Consider the following 17,516-nt stretch of genomic DNA (forward strand, 5'->3'; position numbering starts at 1 on the left):
CCCCTTAAGGGTAACACGAAGCGTCCATTGCTTTGTGCGTGCAAGTTATATGAACGAATCGCATAAAAAAGTTAAAATTTATAAAATTAACGACAAATTAATAACTATTATTAATTTCATAATTTTAGGGCGAAAAATCGAAAATTTATTATTCAATTGATTTCCGATTGTTATGGATTCAAGGCTAGGTCATAAAAATTTAAAATTTATCATAAATTTACAATTTTTATGGTGGTTTTTAATCATAGGTTTCTAATTAAATTACAATTAATTATGAAAATCAAATTAATTCTAAATTATTCTAATTTTCAACAAATTAATCATAATTACAAATTAGATTGCATAATTAACAAGACTAGGCATTCAAACTTGTTAAACATATGCAGTAGGTCAATCAAAAATTCAAGATTTATCAACAAGAATCGCAAATATTTAATTTAACATCTTAAATTTACGAAATTTTGCATTCGAAAAAATAAAACCTTCGAAAAGTCATAGTTAGGCTTCGAATTTGAGAATTCTGGGTTCGGCAGAAAAATACTTTTTTTTGTCAAAATTTTAGAATGCCTTTTACATGCGGAATTGACACAAAAATCACTCGATTTGGATGAGTAACGAAGAAACTGCCGAAAAACTGCGTACGTATAATTAAATAAACGCAATTTGCAATTAATTAACAATTACGAAAATTAATCACCCCTTTTAATTCTTGCAAATTTGTAATATTTAACCATGTTTATGCAATTTAGATTATGAAAATAATAAGGGGCTCGTGATACCACTGTTAGGTTATGATACATATGATATTACATAAATCATGCGGAAACAACCATTAACCCAGGATTACATATTATTTACACATAATCATATAGCATAATTTAGATGCATACTCTTTGTTGCGTGCCCTCCCTAGCTGCGCCCGAACCGAGCAAGAACAAGTCTTTAGGACTCCAAGTGTCGTCCCTCCGTAGATAGTCCACAGCACGTCCGGATCCGCCTTAAGATTGACCAACTAGAATCGCCCTTAAGGTACTAGAATTTTCGGCACTTTTGAGCAAGATGTGTGGCTGAATTTTTCTCTCAAAAACTCACTTTGAATACTTTTTAAAACTCGTTATAAATTGTGAACCAAGGCCACATATTTATAGGGTTATGGAAAGGGAATTGGAATCCTATTCAGATACAAATTAATTAAACCTAGAATCCTACAAGAACTCTAATTTAATTAATTTATCAAATAGAATTAGGAATTTAATCATTAACCGAACTCTGCACGTTTTAGGAAACGTGCACGAACACAAACACTTACACACGCACACACGGCAGCCACGATGGGACGCCCATGCGTGCGCACGAGCAGCAGCCCACGCAGCGAGGCCTGCGCGAGCTGCAAGCCCACGCAGCTCCCGCGCGCGCTGCGCGCGCTGTGCGCGCTGCCACGGCCTGCTGGGCCTGGCCTTGCGCTGGGCCTGGCGTGGCTGTTTGTGCGGCGTGCTTGGCTTGCTGGGCGATGGCCTGGCTTCGTGCTGGGCCCTCGTCCGGCAGGCCTCGTCCGATGCTTATTCGTACGATACGCTTCCGATTAAATTTCCGATTCCGGAATTCATTTCTGATACGAACAATATTTAACATTTCCGATTCCGGAATTAATTTCCGTTTCGAACAAATATTTAATATTTCCGTTTCCGGAATTATTTTCCGATTCCGGTAATATTTCCGATTCTGACAATATTTCCGTTTCCGGTAATATTTCCGATTCTGGTAATATTTCCATTTCCGATAATATTTTCCGATACGTACCATGTTTCCGTTTCCGGCAACATCTACGACTTGGATAATATTTATATTTCCGATACGATCCATATTTCCGTTTCCGGTAATATCATCGTTTCCGGAGTATTCATTTCTTGCCTGTGACGATCTCAGCTCCCACTGAAAACAAGATCCGTCGATTCCGAATATCCATAGATAGAGTATTTAATGCCATTAAATACTTGATCCGTTTACGTACTATTTGTGTGACCCTACGGGTTCAGTCAAGAGTAAGCTGTGGATTAATATCATTAATTCCACTTGAACTGAAGCGGCCTCTAGCTAGGCATTCAGCTCACTTGATCTCACTGAATTATTAACTTGTGAATTAATACTGAACCGCATTTATTAGACTTAACATAGAATGCATACTTGGACCAAGGGCATTATTTCCTTCAATGATGGTCGTGACTTCCACGCCTGGATGGACAAGGACATGACCGTCTACTTTGACGGCTTCCCTCCTTTTCAAGGAGGAGGAGTAGCTGGTGATGGAGGCCATGCAGGGGTGGTGGTGGCGCTGGTGGTGGCCCCTCTTTTGTCAAGCTTATGATGATCCAGCTTGTTTATAGCTTTTTTTATTTTTAATTTTCAAGGACAATTACATTACTATTGTCATTGCAATTAGGTTTTTGTGAATGTGACAAATGTTGGTTTTTGGTATTTGTCACTGCTATGACAGTAGTTAATATCTAACCGTAGGCTTCTCCCTCAATAGTGGATTGAGGTTTGAAATGTTAGGGTTGAAGCCTACCCTTTTGTAAATTAATGAATGATCATGATGGATGAATGAATGAATGCAATTTAACCTTTTGTTATCTCTTGTGTTGTTATTCAAGATTTGGTTTGGTTTGATTTCTTAAAGTTTTGTTTTTTTAATTGATATTGTTTAACTTTGATCAGATGTTGATGATTTGACTTTGAACCCTTGCATATATGTGCATCATGGTGGTGAATGGGTTGTGCAAGGTGATATGGTTTATAGTGGGGGGAGGGTGGATGTCTTTGATTACATCCATGAGAATGCAGATGGAAAATATGTTATGGAATTAGTCGATAGTTTAGGTTATAATGATATAGAGAAAGTACATTTCTGGGACCCTAGGAAAGAATTCAAGAATGAGGTTAGGTTTTTAGGTTTTGATAGTAGTACTTGTGACCCTTTCTTAGCTTTACTCTTTGAATACAAAAGCATTCATATATACATTGAACATAAAATCAAACCCACCTACAACTTTAACCTAAACAGGAGTGGAGGAGGGGGAGGAGGGAGAGGTAGCTTTCTTGAGTTGTTGAATACTGATGTGGTTGACTTAAATTCTGATTATGTGGAACCACCTTTTACAGTACTCCCACCCAAACAAACTGAACCTCAACCTGAACCTCAACCTGAACCTCAAATTCAACCTCAAAATGTGCCTCAACCTGAAATTGATTATGATTCAGAGGGTACAGATGAGGATGATGATGAGTTAGCCACTTCTAGGTCTAATATATCTGATGATATGAGAAGGGAAAAGGCTTATTTTGAGGAGTTAGCAATGCTGAAAAAAACTAGCAGAAAGTAAAGTAGAAGGTGGTCTGAATTTGGGGGATGACTTTGATGGATACAGTTGTTAGGTTATGATACATATGACAATTCATAAATCATGCGGAAAAACCATAAACCCAGGAAAACATATTATTTACACATAATCATTTAGCATAAAATAGATGCATACTCTTTGTTGCGTGCCTTCCCTAGCTGCGCCCGAACCGAACAAGAACAAGTCTTTAGGACTCCAAGTGTCGTCCCTCCGTAGATAGTCCACAGCACGTCCGGATCCGCCTTAAGATTGACCAACTAGAATCGCCCTTAAGGTACTATTATTTTCGGCACTTTATAGGCAAATGTGTGACTGAATTTTCTCTCAAAAACTCACTTTGAATACTTTGAAACTTGTGTTATAAATTGTGAGCCCTAGCCTCATATTTATAGCGGTATGGAAAGGGAATCGAAATCCTATTCAGATACAAATTAATCAAACCTAGAATCCTACAAGAACTCTAATTTAATTAATTTATCAAATAGAATTAGGAATTTAATCATTAACCGAACTCTGCATGTTTTAGGAAACGTGCACGAACACAAACACTTGCACACACACGCACGACAGCCACGATGGGCCTCATGCGTGCGCGCGAGCAGCAGCCCACTCAGCGCCCGCGCGCGCTGCGCGCTGCGCGCGCTGTGCGCGCTGTGCGCGCTGTGCGCGCTGCGCGCTGCGCGCAGCCTGCTGGGCCTGGCCTTGCTGTTTGTGCGGCGCGCTTGGCTTGCTGGGCGATGGCCTGGCTTCGTGCTGGGCCTCGTCCGGCAGGCCTCGTCCGATGCTTATTCGTACGATGCGCTTCCGATTAAATTTTCCGATTCCGGAATTAATTTCCGATACGAACAATATTTAATATTTCCGATTCCGGAATTAATTTCTGTTTCGAACAAATATTTAATATTTCCGTTTCCGGAATTATTTTCCGATTCCGGTAATATTTCCGATTCTGACAATATTTCCGTTTCCGGCAATATTTCCGATTCTGGCAATATTTCCATTTCCGATAATATTTTCCGATACGTACCATGTTTCCGTTTCCGGCAACATCTACGACTTGGATAATATTTATATTTCCGATACGATCCATATTTCCGTTTCCGGCAATATCATCGTTTCCGGAGTATTCATTTCTTGCCTGTGACGATCTTAGCTCCCACTGAAACCAAGATCCGTCGGTTCCGAATATTCATAGATAGAGTATCTAATGCCATTAGATACTTTATCCGTTTACGTACTATTTGTGTGACCCTACGGGTTCAGTCAAGAGTAAGCTGTGGATTAATATCATTAATTCCACTTGAACTGAAGCGGCCTCTAGCTAGGCATTCAGCTCACTTGATCTCACTGAATTATTAACTTGTCAATTAATACTGAACCGCATTTATTAGACTTAACATAGAATGCATACTTGGACCAAGGGCATTATTTCCTTCAGTCTCCCACTTGTCCTTAGGGACAAGTGTGCATTTCCTAATTCCTTTGTCGCTCGATGCTTGCTCTTGAACATAAGGTAAGAGTTGTCATCCTTATTATGTCCAGAGGTGTTCCTCGGTTTCAGAGTTCAACTGATCAAATAAACAGATAATCATAGCCTATGATTCATCCGAGCACGGCCATGCATTTCACAGTTTCTAGCTCTCCGAGTGGCCTTGTACAACTTTTAAGCATCTCATCCCGATTTATGGGAGGACAATCCCAATCTTGCGATCTTGAGATTAGACTTCGTTTGATAGGTGATTACCTGAGCGTTGCCTTTATAGCCTCCTTTTACGGTGCGACGGTTGGTCAACGTCAAAGCAACCAGTTCTCAAACAAGTAATCTCAAATCACTCAGGTATTGAGGATTTAGTGTCTAATAATTTAATGAAATTTACTTATGACAGACTTTCATCTCTTACAGTAAAGTTTCATAGGTCTTGTCCGATACTAGTCTTCCCAAAGTAAGTATCTATGCAAATGATTATGACATTGCCATGTCCACATAGTTCAAGAAACAGAACTACTAGTCATCTTGCATTCTAATCGTCTAACGTTTTCTATGCGTCCAATTTTATAGAAAACTCCGATTAGGGACCATTTTCAACCTTTGACATTCAAGTTCACTTGATAGACATTTCTTAGTCACAGGACTGGTCCTGACAGTCTATCTTGAATATATCGTCAAATTGAAGGGACTCATCATTTAATAAACCACAAATTAAATGGAAAAATGAATTCCTTTCATTTATTGTGAATGATTAACCAATAATGTTTTACAAAGATTTAAACTCTAAAACTTTAAAACATTAAACAGAGACATCAAAGCCATTCTCCAATATGCTTGATTCCCATAGCTGCAGTGTGCGAGTTGTGCTTCGCTTGCGGCAGAGGTTTAGTTAATGGATCTGATATGTTGTCATCAGTTCCAATTTTGCTTATCTCGACTTCTTTTCTTTCAACGAACTCTCGTAGAAGGTGAAATCTACGAAGTACATGCTTGACTCTCTGGTGGTGTCTAGGCTCTTTTGCCTGTGCAATAGCTCCGTTATTATCACAATACAGGGCTATTGGTCCTTTAATGGAGGGGACTACACCAAGTTCTCCTATGAACTTCCTTAGCCATATAGCTTCCTTTGCTGCTTCATGTGCAGCAATGTACTCCGCTTCAGTTGTAGAATCCGCAATGGTGCTTTGCTTAGCACTTTTCCAGCTTACTGCTCCTCCGTTGAGGCAGAAGACAAACCCAGACTGTGATCTGAAATCATCTTTGTCGGTTTGGAAACTTGCGTCCGTATAGCCTTTAACAATTAATTCATCATCTCCACCATAGACCAGGAAGTCATCTTTGTGCCTTTTCAGGTACTTCAGAATATTCTTGGCAGCAGTCCAATGCGCCTCTCCTGGGTCTGACTGGTATCTGCTCGTAGCACTGAGTGCGTACGCAACATCCGGGCGTGTACATATCATAGCATACATTATTGAACCAATCAATGATGCATATGGAATCCCATTCATTCGTCTACGCTCATCAAGTGTTTTTGGGCACTGAGTCTTGCTTAGAGTCATTCCATGAGACATGGGTAGGTAGCCTCGCTTGGAGTCCGCCATCTTGAACCTATCAAGCTCCTTATTGATATAAGTGCTTTGACTAAGTCCAATCATCTTTTTAGATCTATCTCTGTAAATCTTGATGCCCAATATGTACTGTGCTTCTCCTAGATCCTTCATCGAAAAACATTTCCCAAGCCAAATCTTGACAGAGTTCAACATAGGAATGTCATTTCCGATAAGCAATATGTCGTCGACATATAATACTAGGAAAGCAATTTTGCTCCCACTGACCTTCTTGTATACACAAGATTCGTCCGCGTTCTTGATGAAACCAAAGTCACTGACTGCTTCATCAAAACGTATATTCCAGCTCCTGGATGCCTGCTTCAATCCGTAGATTGATTTCTTTAGCTTGCATACCTTTTTAGCATTCTTTGGATCCTCAAAACCTTCAGGTTGTGTCATAAACACAGTTTCTGTTAAAACGCCGTTTAAGAAAGCAGTTTTGACATCCATCTGCCATATTTCGTAATCGTAATATGCAGCGATTGCTAACATTATTCGAATAGACTTTAGCATTGCAACTGGTGAAAAGGTTTCATCGTAATCCACACCGTGGACTTGCCTGTAACCTTTTGCAACCAATCTAGCTTTGAAAACTTCAAGTTTCCCATCCTTGTCCTTTTTCAGTTTGAAAACCCATTTGCTTCCAATGGCTTGGTAGCCATCTGGCAAATCGACCAAATCCCATACTTGGTTTTCAGACATGGAGTCTAATTCAGATTGCATGGCTTCTTGCCATTGCTTGGAGCTAGGGCTCGTCATAGCTTGCTTGTAAGTCGCAGGTTCATCACTTTCAAGTAATAGAACGTCATAGCTCTCGTTCGTCAAAATACCCAAGTACCTTTCCGGTTGAGATCTATATCTTTGCGATCTACACGGGGTAACATTTCTAGATTGACCATGATTCTCACCAGATTCTTCTAAAGATCTCTGAGTTTCATCCTGAATGTCATCTTGAGCATTCTCTAGAGTTTGTTGTTCGACTCGAATTTCTTCGAGGTCTACTTTTCTCCCACTTGTCATTTTGGAAATGTGATCCTTCTCCAAAAAGACACCATCTCGAGCAACAAACACTTTGTTCTCAGATGTATTGTAGAAGTAATACCCCTTTGTTTCCTTTGGATAGCCCACAAGGATACATTTGTCAGATTTTGGATGAAGTTTGTCTGAAATTAATCGTTTGACGTATACTTCACATCCCCAAATCTTAAGAAAAGACACATTTGGAGGCTTTCCAAACCATAATTCGTATGGAGTCTTTTCGACAGCTTTAGACGGAGCTCTATTTATAGTGAGTGCAGCTGTATTTAGTGCATGTCCCCAAAATTCTAATGGAAGTTCGGCCTGACCCATCTTTGACCTGACCATGTCTAGCAAGGTTCTGTTCCTCCGTTCTGACACACCGTTCCATTGTGGTGTTCCAGGAGGAGTCAATTCTGATAGAATTCCACATTCTTTCAGATGGTCATCAAATTCATAGCTCAGATATTCACCGCCTCTATCAGACCGCAGTGCCTTGATCTTCTTGCCTAATTGATTCTCTACTTCACTCTGAAATTCCTTGAATTTGTCAAAGGATTCAGACTTATGCTTCATTAGGTAGACATAACCATACCTACTGAAGTCATCAGTGAAAGTGATAAAGTAGCTGAAACCACCACTAGCATTTGTACTCATTGGTCCACATACATCTGTATGGATTAAACCCAATAGTTCATTTGCTCTTTCTCCAACTTTAGAGAAAGGTTGCTTTGTCATTTTGCCAAGTAAACATGATTCGCATTTACCATAATCCTCTAAGTTAAATGGTTCTAGAATTCCTTCCCTTTGAAGTCTTTCTAAGCGTTTCAAGTTTATATGGCCTAATCGACAATGCCACAGATAGGTGAGATCTGAATCATCCTTTTTGGCCTTTTTGGTATTTATGTTATATACTTGTTTGTCGTGATCTAATAAATAAAGTCCATTGACTAATCTAGCAGATCCATAAAACATCTCTTTAAAATAAAACGAACAACTATTGTCTTTTATTATAAAGGAAAATCCCTTAGCATCTAAGCAAGAAACTGAAATGATGTTTTTAGTAAGACTTGGAACATGGAAACATTCTTCCAGTTCCAAAACTAGCCCGGAGGGCAACGACAAATAGTAAGTTCCTACAGCTAATGCAGCAATCCGTGCTCCATTTCCCACTCGTAGGCCGACTTCACCCTTGCTTAACTTTCTACTTCTTCTTAGTCCCTGTGGATTGGAACATAAGTGTGAGCCACAACCTGTATCTAATACCCAAGAAGTTGAATTAGCAAGTATACAGTCTATAACGAAAATACCTGAAGATGGAACGACTGTTCCGTTCTTCTGATCTTCCTTTAGCTTCAAGCAATCTCTCTTCCAATGCCCCTTCTTCTTGCAGTAGAAGCATTCGGATTCAGAAGTGGGTTGACTGACCTTCCTCTTTGCAGATTTGGCGCCAGTTTGCTTAGTTGGGCTGGCCTTGTTGCCACCTTTCTTAGCATTCCTCTTCTTTCCAGATTTCTTGAACTTGCCCCCACGCACCATAAGCACATCCTGCTTATCACTTTTGAGCGTCTTTTCAGCGGTCTTCAGCATACCGTGAAGCTCAGTGAGCGTTTTGTCCAGACTATTCATACTGTAGTTCAGTTTGAACTGATCATACCCGCTATGAAGAGAATGGAGGATGGTGTCTATAGCCATTTCCTGAGAAAATTGCTGATCCAGCCGACTCATATTCTCAATGAGTCCAATCATTTTGAGAACATGTGGACTTACGGGCTCGCCTTTCTTAAGCTTGGTCTCAAGAATTTGCCTATGAGTCTCGAATCTTTCGACTCGAGCCAGATCTTGGAACATGTTCTTCAACTCACTGATGATTGTGAAAGCATCTGAGTTGATGAACGTTTTCTGCAGATCCGCACTCATGGTGGCGAGCATTAGACATTTCACATCCTTGTTGGCATCAATCCAACGATTGAGGGCTGCCTGAGTGACCCCGTCGCCTGCAGCTTCGGGCATCGCCTCATCTAGGACATACTCCTTTTCTTCCTGCATAAGAACTATTTGCAAGTTCCTTTGCCAGTCAAGGAAGTTTTTCCCGTTCAACTTCTCCTTTTCGAGAATTGATCGAATGTTGAATGAATTGTTGTTTGCCATATTAAAAACTACAATTGAAAAGAATAAACAAATAAATAACCATTCACAGTTTCTCTTAATAAACTTAAATTCTAGCATACATGCATAATTCAATGTTTATTAAGCATTTTATTCAAGTTATGTGTTCCGGCAGGTGTGAATAAAATGATTCCAAGATCCTAAAATCATTGAAGAACTAAGCACAGTTTGTCGACTTAATCCTAGAACATCTTAGGTAAGCAAAAGCCTTTTGCTAATAGTTTAGAAACTATTCTTGGTTGATAGGTACGTCTAAGAACTTATTAGGTAAACCTATCGAATTTGCCACGACATAAAAGGACTCCTTACTTATATCGTTGAGTTTCACCAAAACTAACATGTACTCACAATTATTTGTGTACCTTGCCCCTTTAGGACCAATAAGTAACACCTCGCTGAGCGAAAACTATTACTAGATTGATGTAAAGGATATCCAAGCAAGTGTATATTTTGGCATGGCACCTTTTAACTCAATTTTTAAGTTTGGAACTTAAGGCTCTTACTATGTTGGTTAGATTTTAAGTGAACTAAAATCCTTAATCATGCAACATAATCAAGCTTTTGATCTCATGCATTTTAAGACATATTTAAAACAATAAATAACTTAAAACATGCATAAGATATTTGTGATCTAGTATGGCCCGACTTCATCTTGAAGCTTTGACTTCAAAGTCCGTCTTGAAAATCTCCGTGGGAGGCACCATTTTCTTCAAATAGGATAAGCTATAACTAATTACAACTATTTGATGGTTCGCAGACCATATTTGAATTGAAAATTAACTTTGGTACTTTAGACCAATTACATTCAAATTAATGGTACGCAGACCATATTTTCTATCCTATTTGGGCCATACTAGTCACTTCATAACCTGCAAAACAGTACATATACAATATATACCATTCACCCATTCATTATCATGAATGGCCCACATAGCTGGTTAGTAAAACACATTATGCATCACGTAAACATTTGCAGCAATTAATCAAGGGCACCAATAATCTACCAATTATTCAGTCCTTATTAATTCTAATCAAGTTGTTTTAACCTTAAGGATTTGTAGACCTAATCAAGAGTTTATGACTAAAAAGCGCTCCCACTTAAACCAATAAATTCATATGCTTTACCAATTTTAAACATAAAAATGTATTTCTAGTCCAACCGGAAACATACAAATTTAATTAAAATTTAAAGCTCATATCAATTTATAATTGAATCCAAAAATTTAATTTAATTTCAGTCGTATTTAAATTAATTCATGATTTTAATTTTAGTAAAATAATTAGAATAAATAACATTTATTATAATTATAATATTCAAAATTAAAATCCAAGAAAATAATTCAAATTATTAATTTTAAAATTAATTAAAATTACGTGAACTGAAATTTTCAAATTAAACATTCAAAACGATCTAATCGTAACGCAAACACCCTACGCGTTGCACGCCCATGGGCCGTACGCACACAGCCATTGCTGGCCATGTGCGCGCAGCCCATGCGCTCGTCGCATAGCTGCTGCTTCCCTATCGCAAGCCTCCGCACGCATTGGTGCTCGCTGCGCGCGCCAGCGCTCATCGCACGCGATCTATCGCTCGCAGTGCGCGCGCGCGACATCGCTCGCTGGGCGCGCGACATCGCTCGCTGGGCGCGCGAGCCATCGCTCGCTGGGCGCGCGACATCGCTCGCTGGGCGCGCGACATCGCTCGCTGGGCGCGCGACATCGCTCGCTGGGCGCGCGACATCGCTTGCTGGGCGCGCGACATCGCTCGCTGGGCGCGCGACATCGCTCGCTGGGCGCGCGACATCGCTCGCTGTGCGCGCGAGCCATCGCTCGCTGTGCGCGCGAGTAATGCTGGGCGCAGCGCTCGTGGCACGCGAGCTTGCGCTCGCTGCGCGCGAGGCTGCGCGCTCTTGTGCGAGGCAGCGCGCGTTGTGGCGCAGCTCGCTTGCTGCCCACACGCGACTGCCTTGGCTCGCTCTTCGCCCATGCCCATTCGTTCATTGCTCGTGGCACACGACACAAGGCAGGGCTGCTGCCTTGTGCTCGTGCACTACGCCCTTGCTCATTGCATTCGTGCCGCACGGGCGACGAGCTCCCTTGCTCGTCGTCGCATGCCCGCATTATACAACACCCCTTAAGGGTAACACGAAGCGTCCATTGCTTCGTGCGTGCAAGTTTTATGAACGAATCGCATAAAATTTAAATTTTATATTTAAAATTAATGACAAATTAATAAATAATATTAATTTCATAATTTTAGGGCGAAAAAATCGAAAATTTATTATCCAATTGATTTCCGATTGATATGGATTCAAGTCTAGGTCATAAAAATTTAAAATTTATCGTAAATTTACAATTTTTATGGTGGTTTTTAATCATAGGTTTCTAATTAAATTACAATTAATTATGAAAATCAAATTAATTCTAAATTATTCTAATTTTCAACAAATTAATCATAATTAATAATTAGATTGCATAATTAACAAGACTAGGCATTCAAACTTGTTAAACATATGCAGTAGGTTAATCAAAAATTCAAGATTTATCAACAAGAATCGCAAATATTTAATTTAACATCTTAAATTTACGAAATTTTGCATTCGAAAAACTAAAACCTTCGAAAAGTCATAGTTAGGCTTCGAATTTGAGAATTCTGGGTTCGGCAGAAAAATACTATTTTTGTCAAAATTTTTAGAATGCCTTTTACATGCGGAATTGACACAAAAATCACTCAATTCGGATGAGTAACGAAGAAACTGCCGAAAAACTGCGTACGTATAATTAAATAAACGCAATTTGCAATTAATTAACAATTACGAAAATTAATCACCCCTTTTAATTCTTGCAAATTTTTAATATTTAACCATGTTCATGCAATTTAGATTATGAAAATAATAAGGGGCTCGTGATACCACTGTTAGGTTATGATACATATGACAATTCATAAATCATGCGGAAAAACCATAAACCCAGGAAAACATATTATTTACACATAATCATTTAGCATAGAATAGATGCATACTCTTTGTTGCGTGCCTTCCCTAGCTGCGCCCGAACCGAACAAGAACAAGTCTTTAGGACTCCAAGTGTCGTCCCTCCGTAGATAGTCCACAGCACGTCCGGATCCGCCTTAAGATTGACCAACTAGAATCGCCCTTAAGGTACTATTATTTTCGGCACTTTATAGGCAAATGTGTGACTGAATTTTCTCTCAAAAACTTACTTTGAATACTTTGAAACTTGTGTTATAAATTGTGAGCCCTAGCCTCATATTTATAGCGGTATGGAAAGGGAATCGAAATCCTATTCAGATACAAATTAATCAAACCTAGAATCCTACAAGAACTCTAATTTAATTAATTTATCAAATAGAATTAGGAATTTAATCATTAACCGAACTCTGCATGTTTTAGGAAACGTGCACGAACACAAACACTTGCACACACACGCACGACAGCCACGATGGGCCTCATGCGTGCGCGCGAGCAGCAGCCCACTCAGCGCCCGCGCGCGCTGCGCGCTGCGCGCTGCGCGTGCTGTGCGCGCTGTGCGCGCTGCGCGCTGCGCGCAGCCTGCTGGGCCTGGCCTTGCTGTTTGTGCGGCGCGCTTGGCTTGCTGGGCGATGGCCTGGCTTCGTGCTGGGCCTCGTCCGGCAGGCCTCGTCCGATGCTTATTCGTACGATGCGCTTCCGATTAAATTTTCCGATTCCGGAATTCATTTCCGATACGAACAATATTTAATATTTCCGATTCCGGAATTAATTTCTGTTTCGAACAAATATTTAATATTTCCGTTTCCGGAATTATTTTCCGATTCCGGTAATATTTCCGATTCTGACAATATTTCCGTTTCCGGCAATATTTCCGATTCTGGCAATATTTCCATTTCCGATAATATTTTCCGATACGTACCATGTTTCCGTTTCCGGCAACATCTACGACTTGGATAATATTTATATTTCCGATACGATCCATATTTCCGTTTCCGGCAATATCATCGTTTCCGGAGTATTCATTTCTTGCCTGTGACGATCTTAGCTCCCACTGAAACCAAGATCCGTCGGTTCCGAATATTCATAGATAGAGTATCTAATGCCATTAGATACTTGATCCGTTTACGTACTATTTGTGTGACCCTACGGGTTCAGTCAAGAGTAAGCTGTGGATTAATATCATTAATTCCACTTGAACTGAAGCGGCCTCTAGCTAGGCATTCAGCTCACTTGATCTCACTGAATTATTAACTTGTCAATTAATACTGAACCGCATTTATTAGACTTAACATAGAATGCATACTTGGACCAAGGGCATTATTTCCTTCAACAGTGACTTAGACAACCCTAGTGAGTCAGAAGATGAGGATGATGTTGGTTACTTAGTTTTACCACAACACCATAAGAGGGGGGGAGGGAAACAGAAGCAAAACAACACTGAAACTGAAGAGAGGGAAGCCACTTTTTATGTTGGGCAACAGTTTGAGAATCCAAAGACATTTAGGAAAGCAATCATAGATTATTCAATTGATAAAGGAAGAAACATTCCATTTTCTAAAAATGATTCCACTAGGGTTTGTGCAGAGTGTGAGCACAAAGATAAAGGTTGTAAATGGAGAATTTGGGCTTCATGGGAGAGAGGAAGAAGGTCAGTTACAGTGAAAACATTTGTCAGTGAGCACACTTGTGGTAGGACACCTATCATTAAGAAGATGAATTCACATTGGATTGCAGAACACTTGTGGTTAACCCTTACATGAGAGTGTAAGATATTCAGGAAACCATTTGGTTAGAAAAGGGTATAAGGGTGAGCAAAGAAAAGGCTGCCAGGGCTAGGAGAAGGGGTTAAGCACTCATTGTTGGTGAATACAAAGAGCAGTATGCATTACTCCCAAGGTATGCAGCTGAGATACTAAGAAGCAATCCAGGGAACACAGTGAAGTTGAAGTTGGATGCAAATGTGTTTGACAGACTGTATTTGTGTTTTGAGGCACTTAGGAAAGGGTTCTTGGCAGGATGCAGACCTTTCATATCACTTGATGGATGTTTCTTAAAGGGACCATTTGGGGGTCAATTGTTAGTAGCAGTAGGGAGGGATGAAAACAATCAAATGTTCCCTTTGGCTTGGGCTGTTTGTGAGGTTGAGAGCACTGACACGTGGAGTTGGTTTCTAGAACTTCTAGCTACTGATTTAGGCACTAGTGAAGGAGCAGGGTACACATTCATGTCTGACCAACAAAAGGGTTTATTTGCTGCTGTGTCAAATGTGTTTTCACAAGCTGAAAGTAGGGTGTATGCAAGGCATGTGTACTGTAACTTTAGGGGAGTGTTTGGAGGTGGTTTAGAGTACAGAAAACAATTCTGGACTATTGCAAAAAGCAACACAGTAAATCACTTCAATGAAAACATTGAAGTAATGAGGGGTATTTCACATGAAGCTGATGAAGACCTACTGAAAAGGAACTACAAGAAATGGTGTAGGGCATTCTACACTCCATTATCTTGTTGTGACAGTGTAGACAACAACATGAGTGAGGTGTTTAATGCATACATCTTGAGTGCAAGGCACAAGCCTATTATTACCATGTTGGAAGATATCAGAGAGGGTTTGATGGAAAGACTGCATAAGAAAAGAGATTTCATTGGGAAAAAGGAGATAATGTTGTGTCCTAGAATCCAAATTCAGTTAGAGAAACACAAAATTTGGGCTAGGGGTTGGAATGCATATTGGGATGGTGGGTTTTGCTATGGAGTAAGAGAAGGTGCAACACAGGTTAAGTATGTGGTGGATCTGAACCAACATACTTGCAGTTGCAATGCATGGCAGGTGAGTGGGATTCCATGCAAACATGCAATTGTTGCTATATGGAATAAAGTAGACCACCCAGAACAATATGTCAATGCATATTTCTGCAAACAGACCTACATGAAGGCATATGAATTTTTGTTAGAGCCTTTAAATGGTCCTCAAGAGTGGCCTACTTCTGATAGCATTGTTGTGGCTCCAAAGGTGAAAAAGGTCAATGGAAGACCTAAAACAAAGAGGAGATATGGTATTGGAGAGGTAACTGCATCTGGTAAGCTGGAGAGAACAGGTTGTTCTATGAAATGCAGCTTATGTGGTGTGATAGGCCACAACAAAAGGGGTTGCAAGAATGCCCCTAAGCAACAACAACACAGCAACAATCATGCTACTGTAGAGCAGACCACACCACAGCAACAACACCCAAGAACCAGTTCAGCTATAACAATGCACAATAGGGGTGTGGGTATTTATACCTACCCAAATGGGTATCAAAGAATAGCTACTGTAAGTCATTCAATAGACTCAAATTCTTTCTTACATGTTACTTTACTGTACTGAAGCCAACTTGTTCCTAATTTGTTTTAATTAATGCAGCCTATATCACAACATTTCCCCACACCACAGAGGCAAAGACCTCCTGCAGCTTTCTATTCTGATCATGGGGGTGAGCAAACCATCTACTCCTTCCCTGCACATGACTTCCCATTGTCACAGACTCAACCAAGTCAATGACACACAATATCAAGCCAAGCATTGCAGGATCTTGGAATGGCTAGAAGATTAGAAAAAAGACCACGAGGTTAGATTTTATTAAATTTAAAGTCTTCATTACATTTCATTAGTGCAGATCATTACATTTTACCTACCCACTTAACTTAAAACAAACCAGATAAAAAAAACCAGAACCACTAGGATTACAACCCACACTTCACATTTCACACTAATAGGTCTTCTCATCTTGCTCATCACATAGTCTGTCTCCCTCTTCCTTGCATAATTGTTAGCTTCACTAAGTTTTGTCCTAAAACTATCAACTTCAGCAGCAAGGCTTTGTTTATCTTGCATTAACCCTAGTATGACAATTGTTTGCCAAGTTGTTGGTTCTTGTTCATCAATCCATCTAAAAAAGATGCAACCCCTTCTGTTTGTTTCAACATCATAATCTGGACAAGCAATGAACCTCCTTCCAAGATTTTCTTTTGTCCATGCCTTTTGAATGGATACTGTGAATCCACAGTAGCACCTCTTAGGGTGTTCATTATTACCATCGTTGAACAAAGAGATAGCCCTGTTCATCATTCTGCAAATAAATTACGTTTTAATAATTATTTCCTAAATATGTTTAATTATTGTTAAAATAAGCTAACTTAAGATTTTAAAAAAAATGGCAGAAAAATACCTTTTTGTTGAGAAGAGTCAGCTATGGTGGAGCAACAGAGAAAAAACACAGAGCAGAAGATGGAGAAGAAAGAATTTTGTTTTTTAAGTGTTTTATTGTTGTTTTGTTGTGCATGGAATGTTAAATACTCTGTTTTTTGAGAGTCTCAACGGCTATATTTTTGTAAAAAGCTAACTGAAATGAATTTCCCTTTATTTAATTATTGGTAAATGGTAAATGTAACTGTTTTTTGTCGTTTAGTGCCTTTTATTTAGTTTCCTTTTAATTTAATTGAATTTTAACGGCCATTAGTGACGGAAAACAAAAAGCAGCGTTTTCCATCCATTTTGAAGGACCTAAATGCTCCTTTTGAAACTTGAGGAACCTAACTGCTCCTTTTGGCAAAGTTTAGGGACCTCCAAACCTATTTACTCTTTCATAAACTACACCTACCGATATGATAGATTGATAGGGACTGACAAAACACAAGTAAAAGTATTACACCGTACACCGTTAAAAAAGACTAATCCGTTTTATATTTCTACAAAATATGAAAATAACAAAAAGTAGTTTTTTATTTTTTGTTGTCAGTTTTCAAAATTAATATAATCATTATATGTATGACTATTTTTTAGTTTATGATTCAGTTTAAATCA

General features: G+C 39.5%; 1 protein-coding gene across 1 annotated transcript; it reads left to right on the plus strand.

The window, feature by feature from the left end:
- Positions 1-14,236: 14,236 nt before the first annotated feature.
- LOC110798902 (uncharacterized) lies at positions 14,237-16,214 on the plus strand. Its single transcript, XM_056839839.1, has 4 exons — positions 14,237-14,324; positions 14,551-15,503; positions 15,597-15,986; positions 16,077-16,214. The coding sequence occupies exons 1-4, from the start codon at positions 14,237-14,239 to the stop codon at positions 16,212-16,214; spliced, it is 1,569 nt and encodes a 522-aa protein (XP_056695817.1).
- Positions 16,215-17,516: the final 1,302 nt, after the last annotated feature.

Source organism: Spinacia oleracea, chromosome 3 (genome assembly GCF_020520425.1).
Source record: "Spinacia oleracea cultivar Varoflay chromosome 3, BTI_SOV_V1, whole genome shotgun sequence".
Lineage (NCBI taxonomy): Eukaryota > Viridiplantae > Streptophyta > Magnoliopsida > Caryophyllales > Amaranthaceae > Spinacia > Spinacia oleracea.

Coding starts and splice junctions, on each gene's coding strand:
- LOC110798902 (XM_056839839.1), top strand. CDS start 14,237: ATGATTCCACTAGGGTTTGTGCAGAGTGTGAGCACAAAGATAAAGGTT. Junction 14,325..14,550: donor TCATGGGAGAGAGGAAGAAG/GTCAGTTACAGT, acceptor GTGAATACAAAG/AGCAGTATGCATTACTCCCA. Junction 15,987..16,076: donor GGTATCAAAGAATAGCTACT/GTAAGTCATTCA, acceptor TAATTAATGCAG/CCTATATCACAACATTTCCC.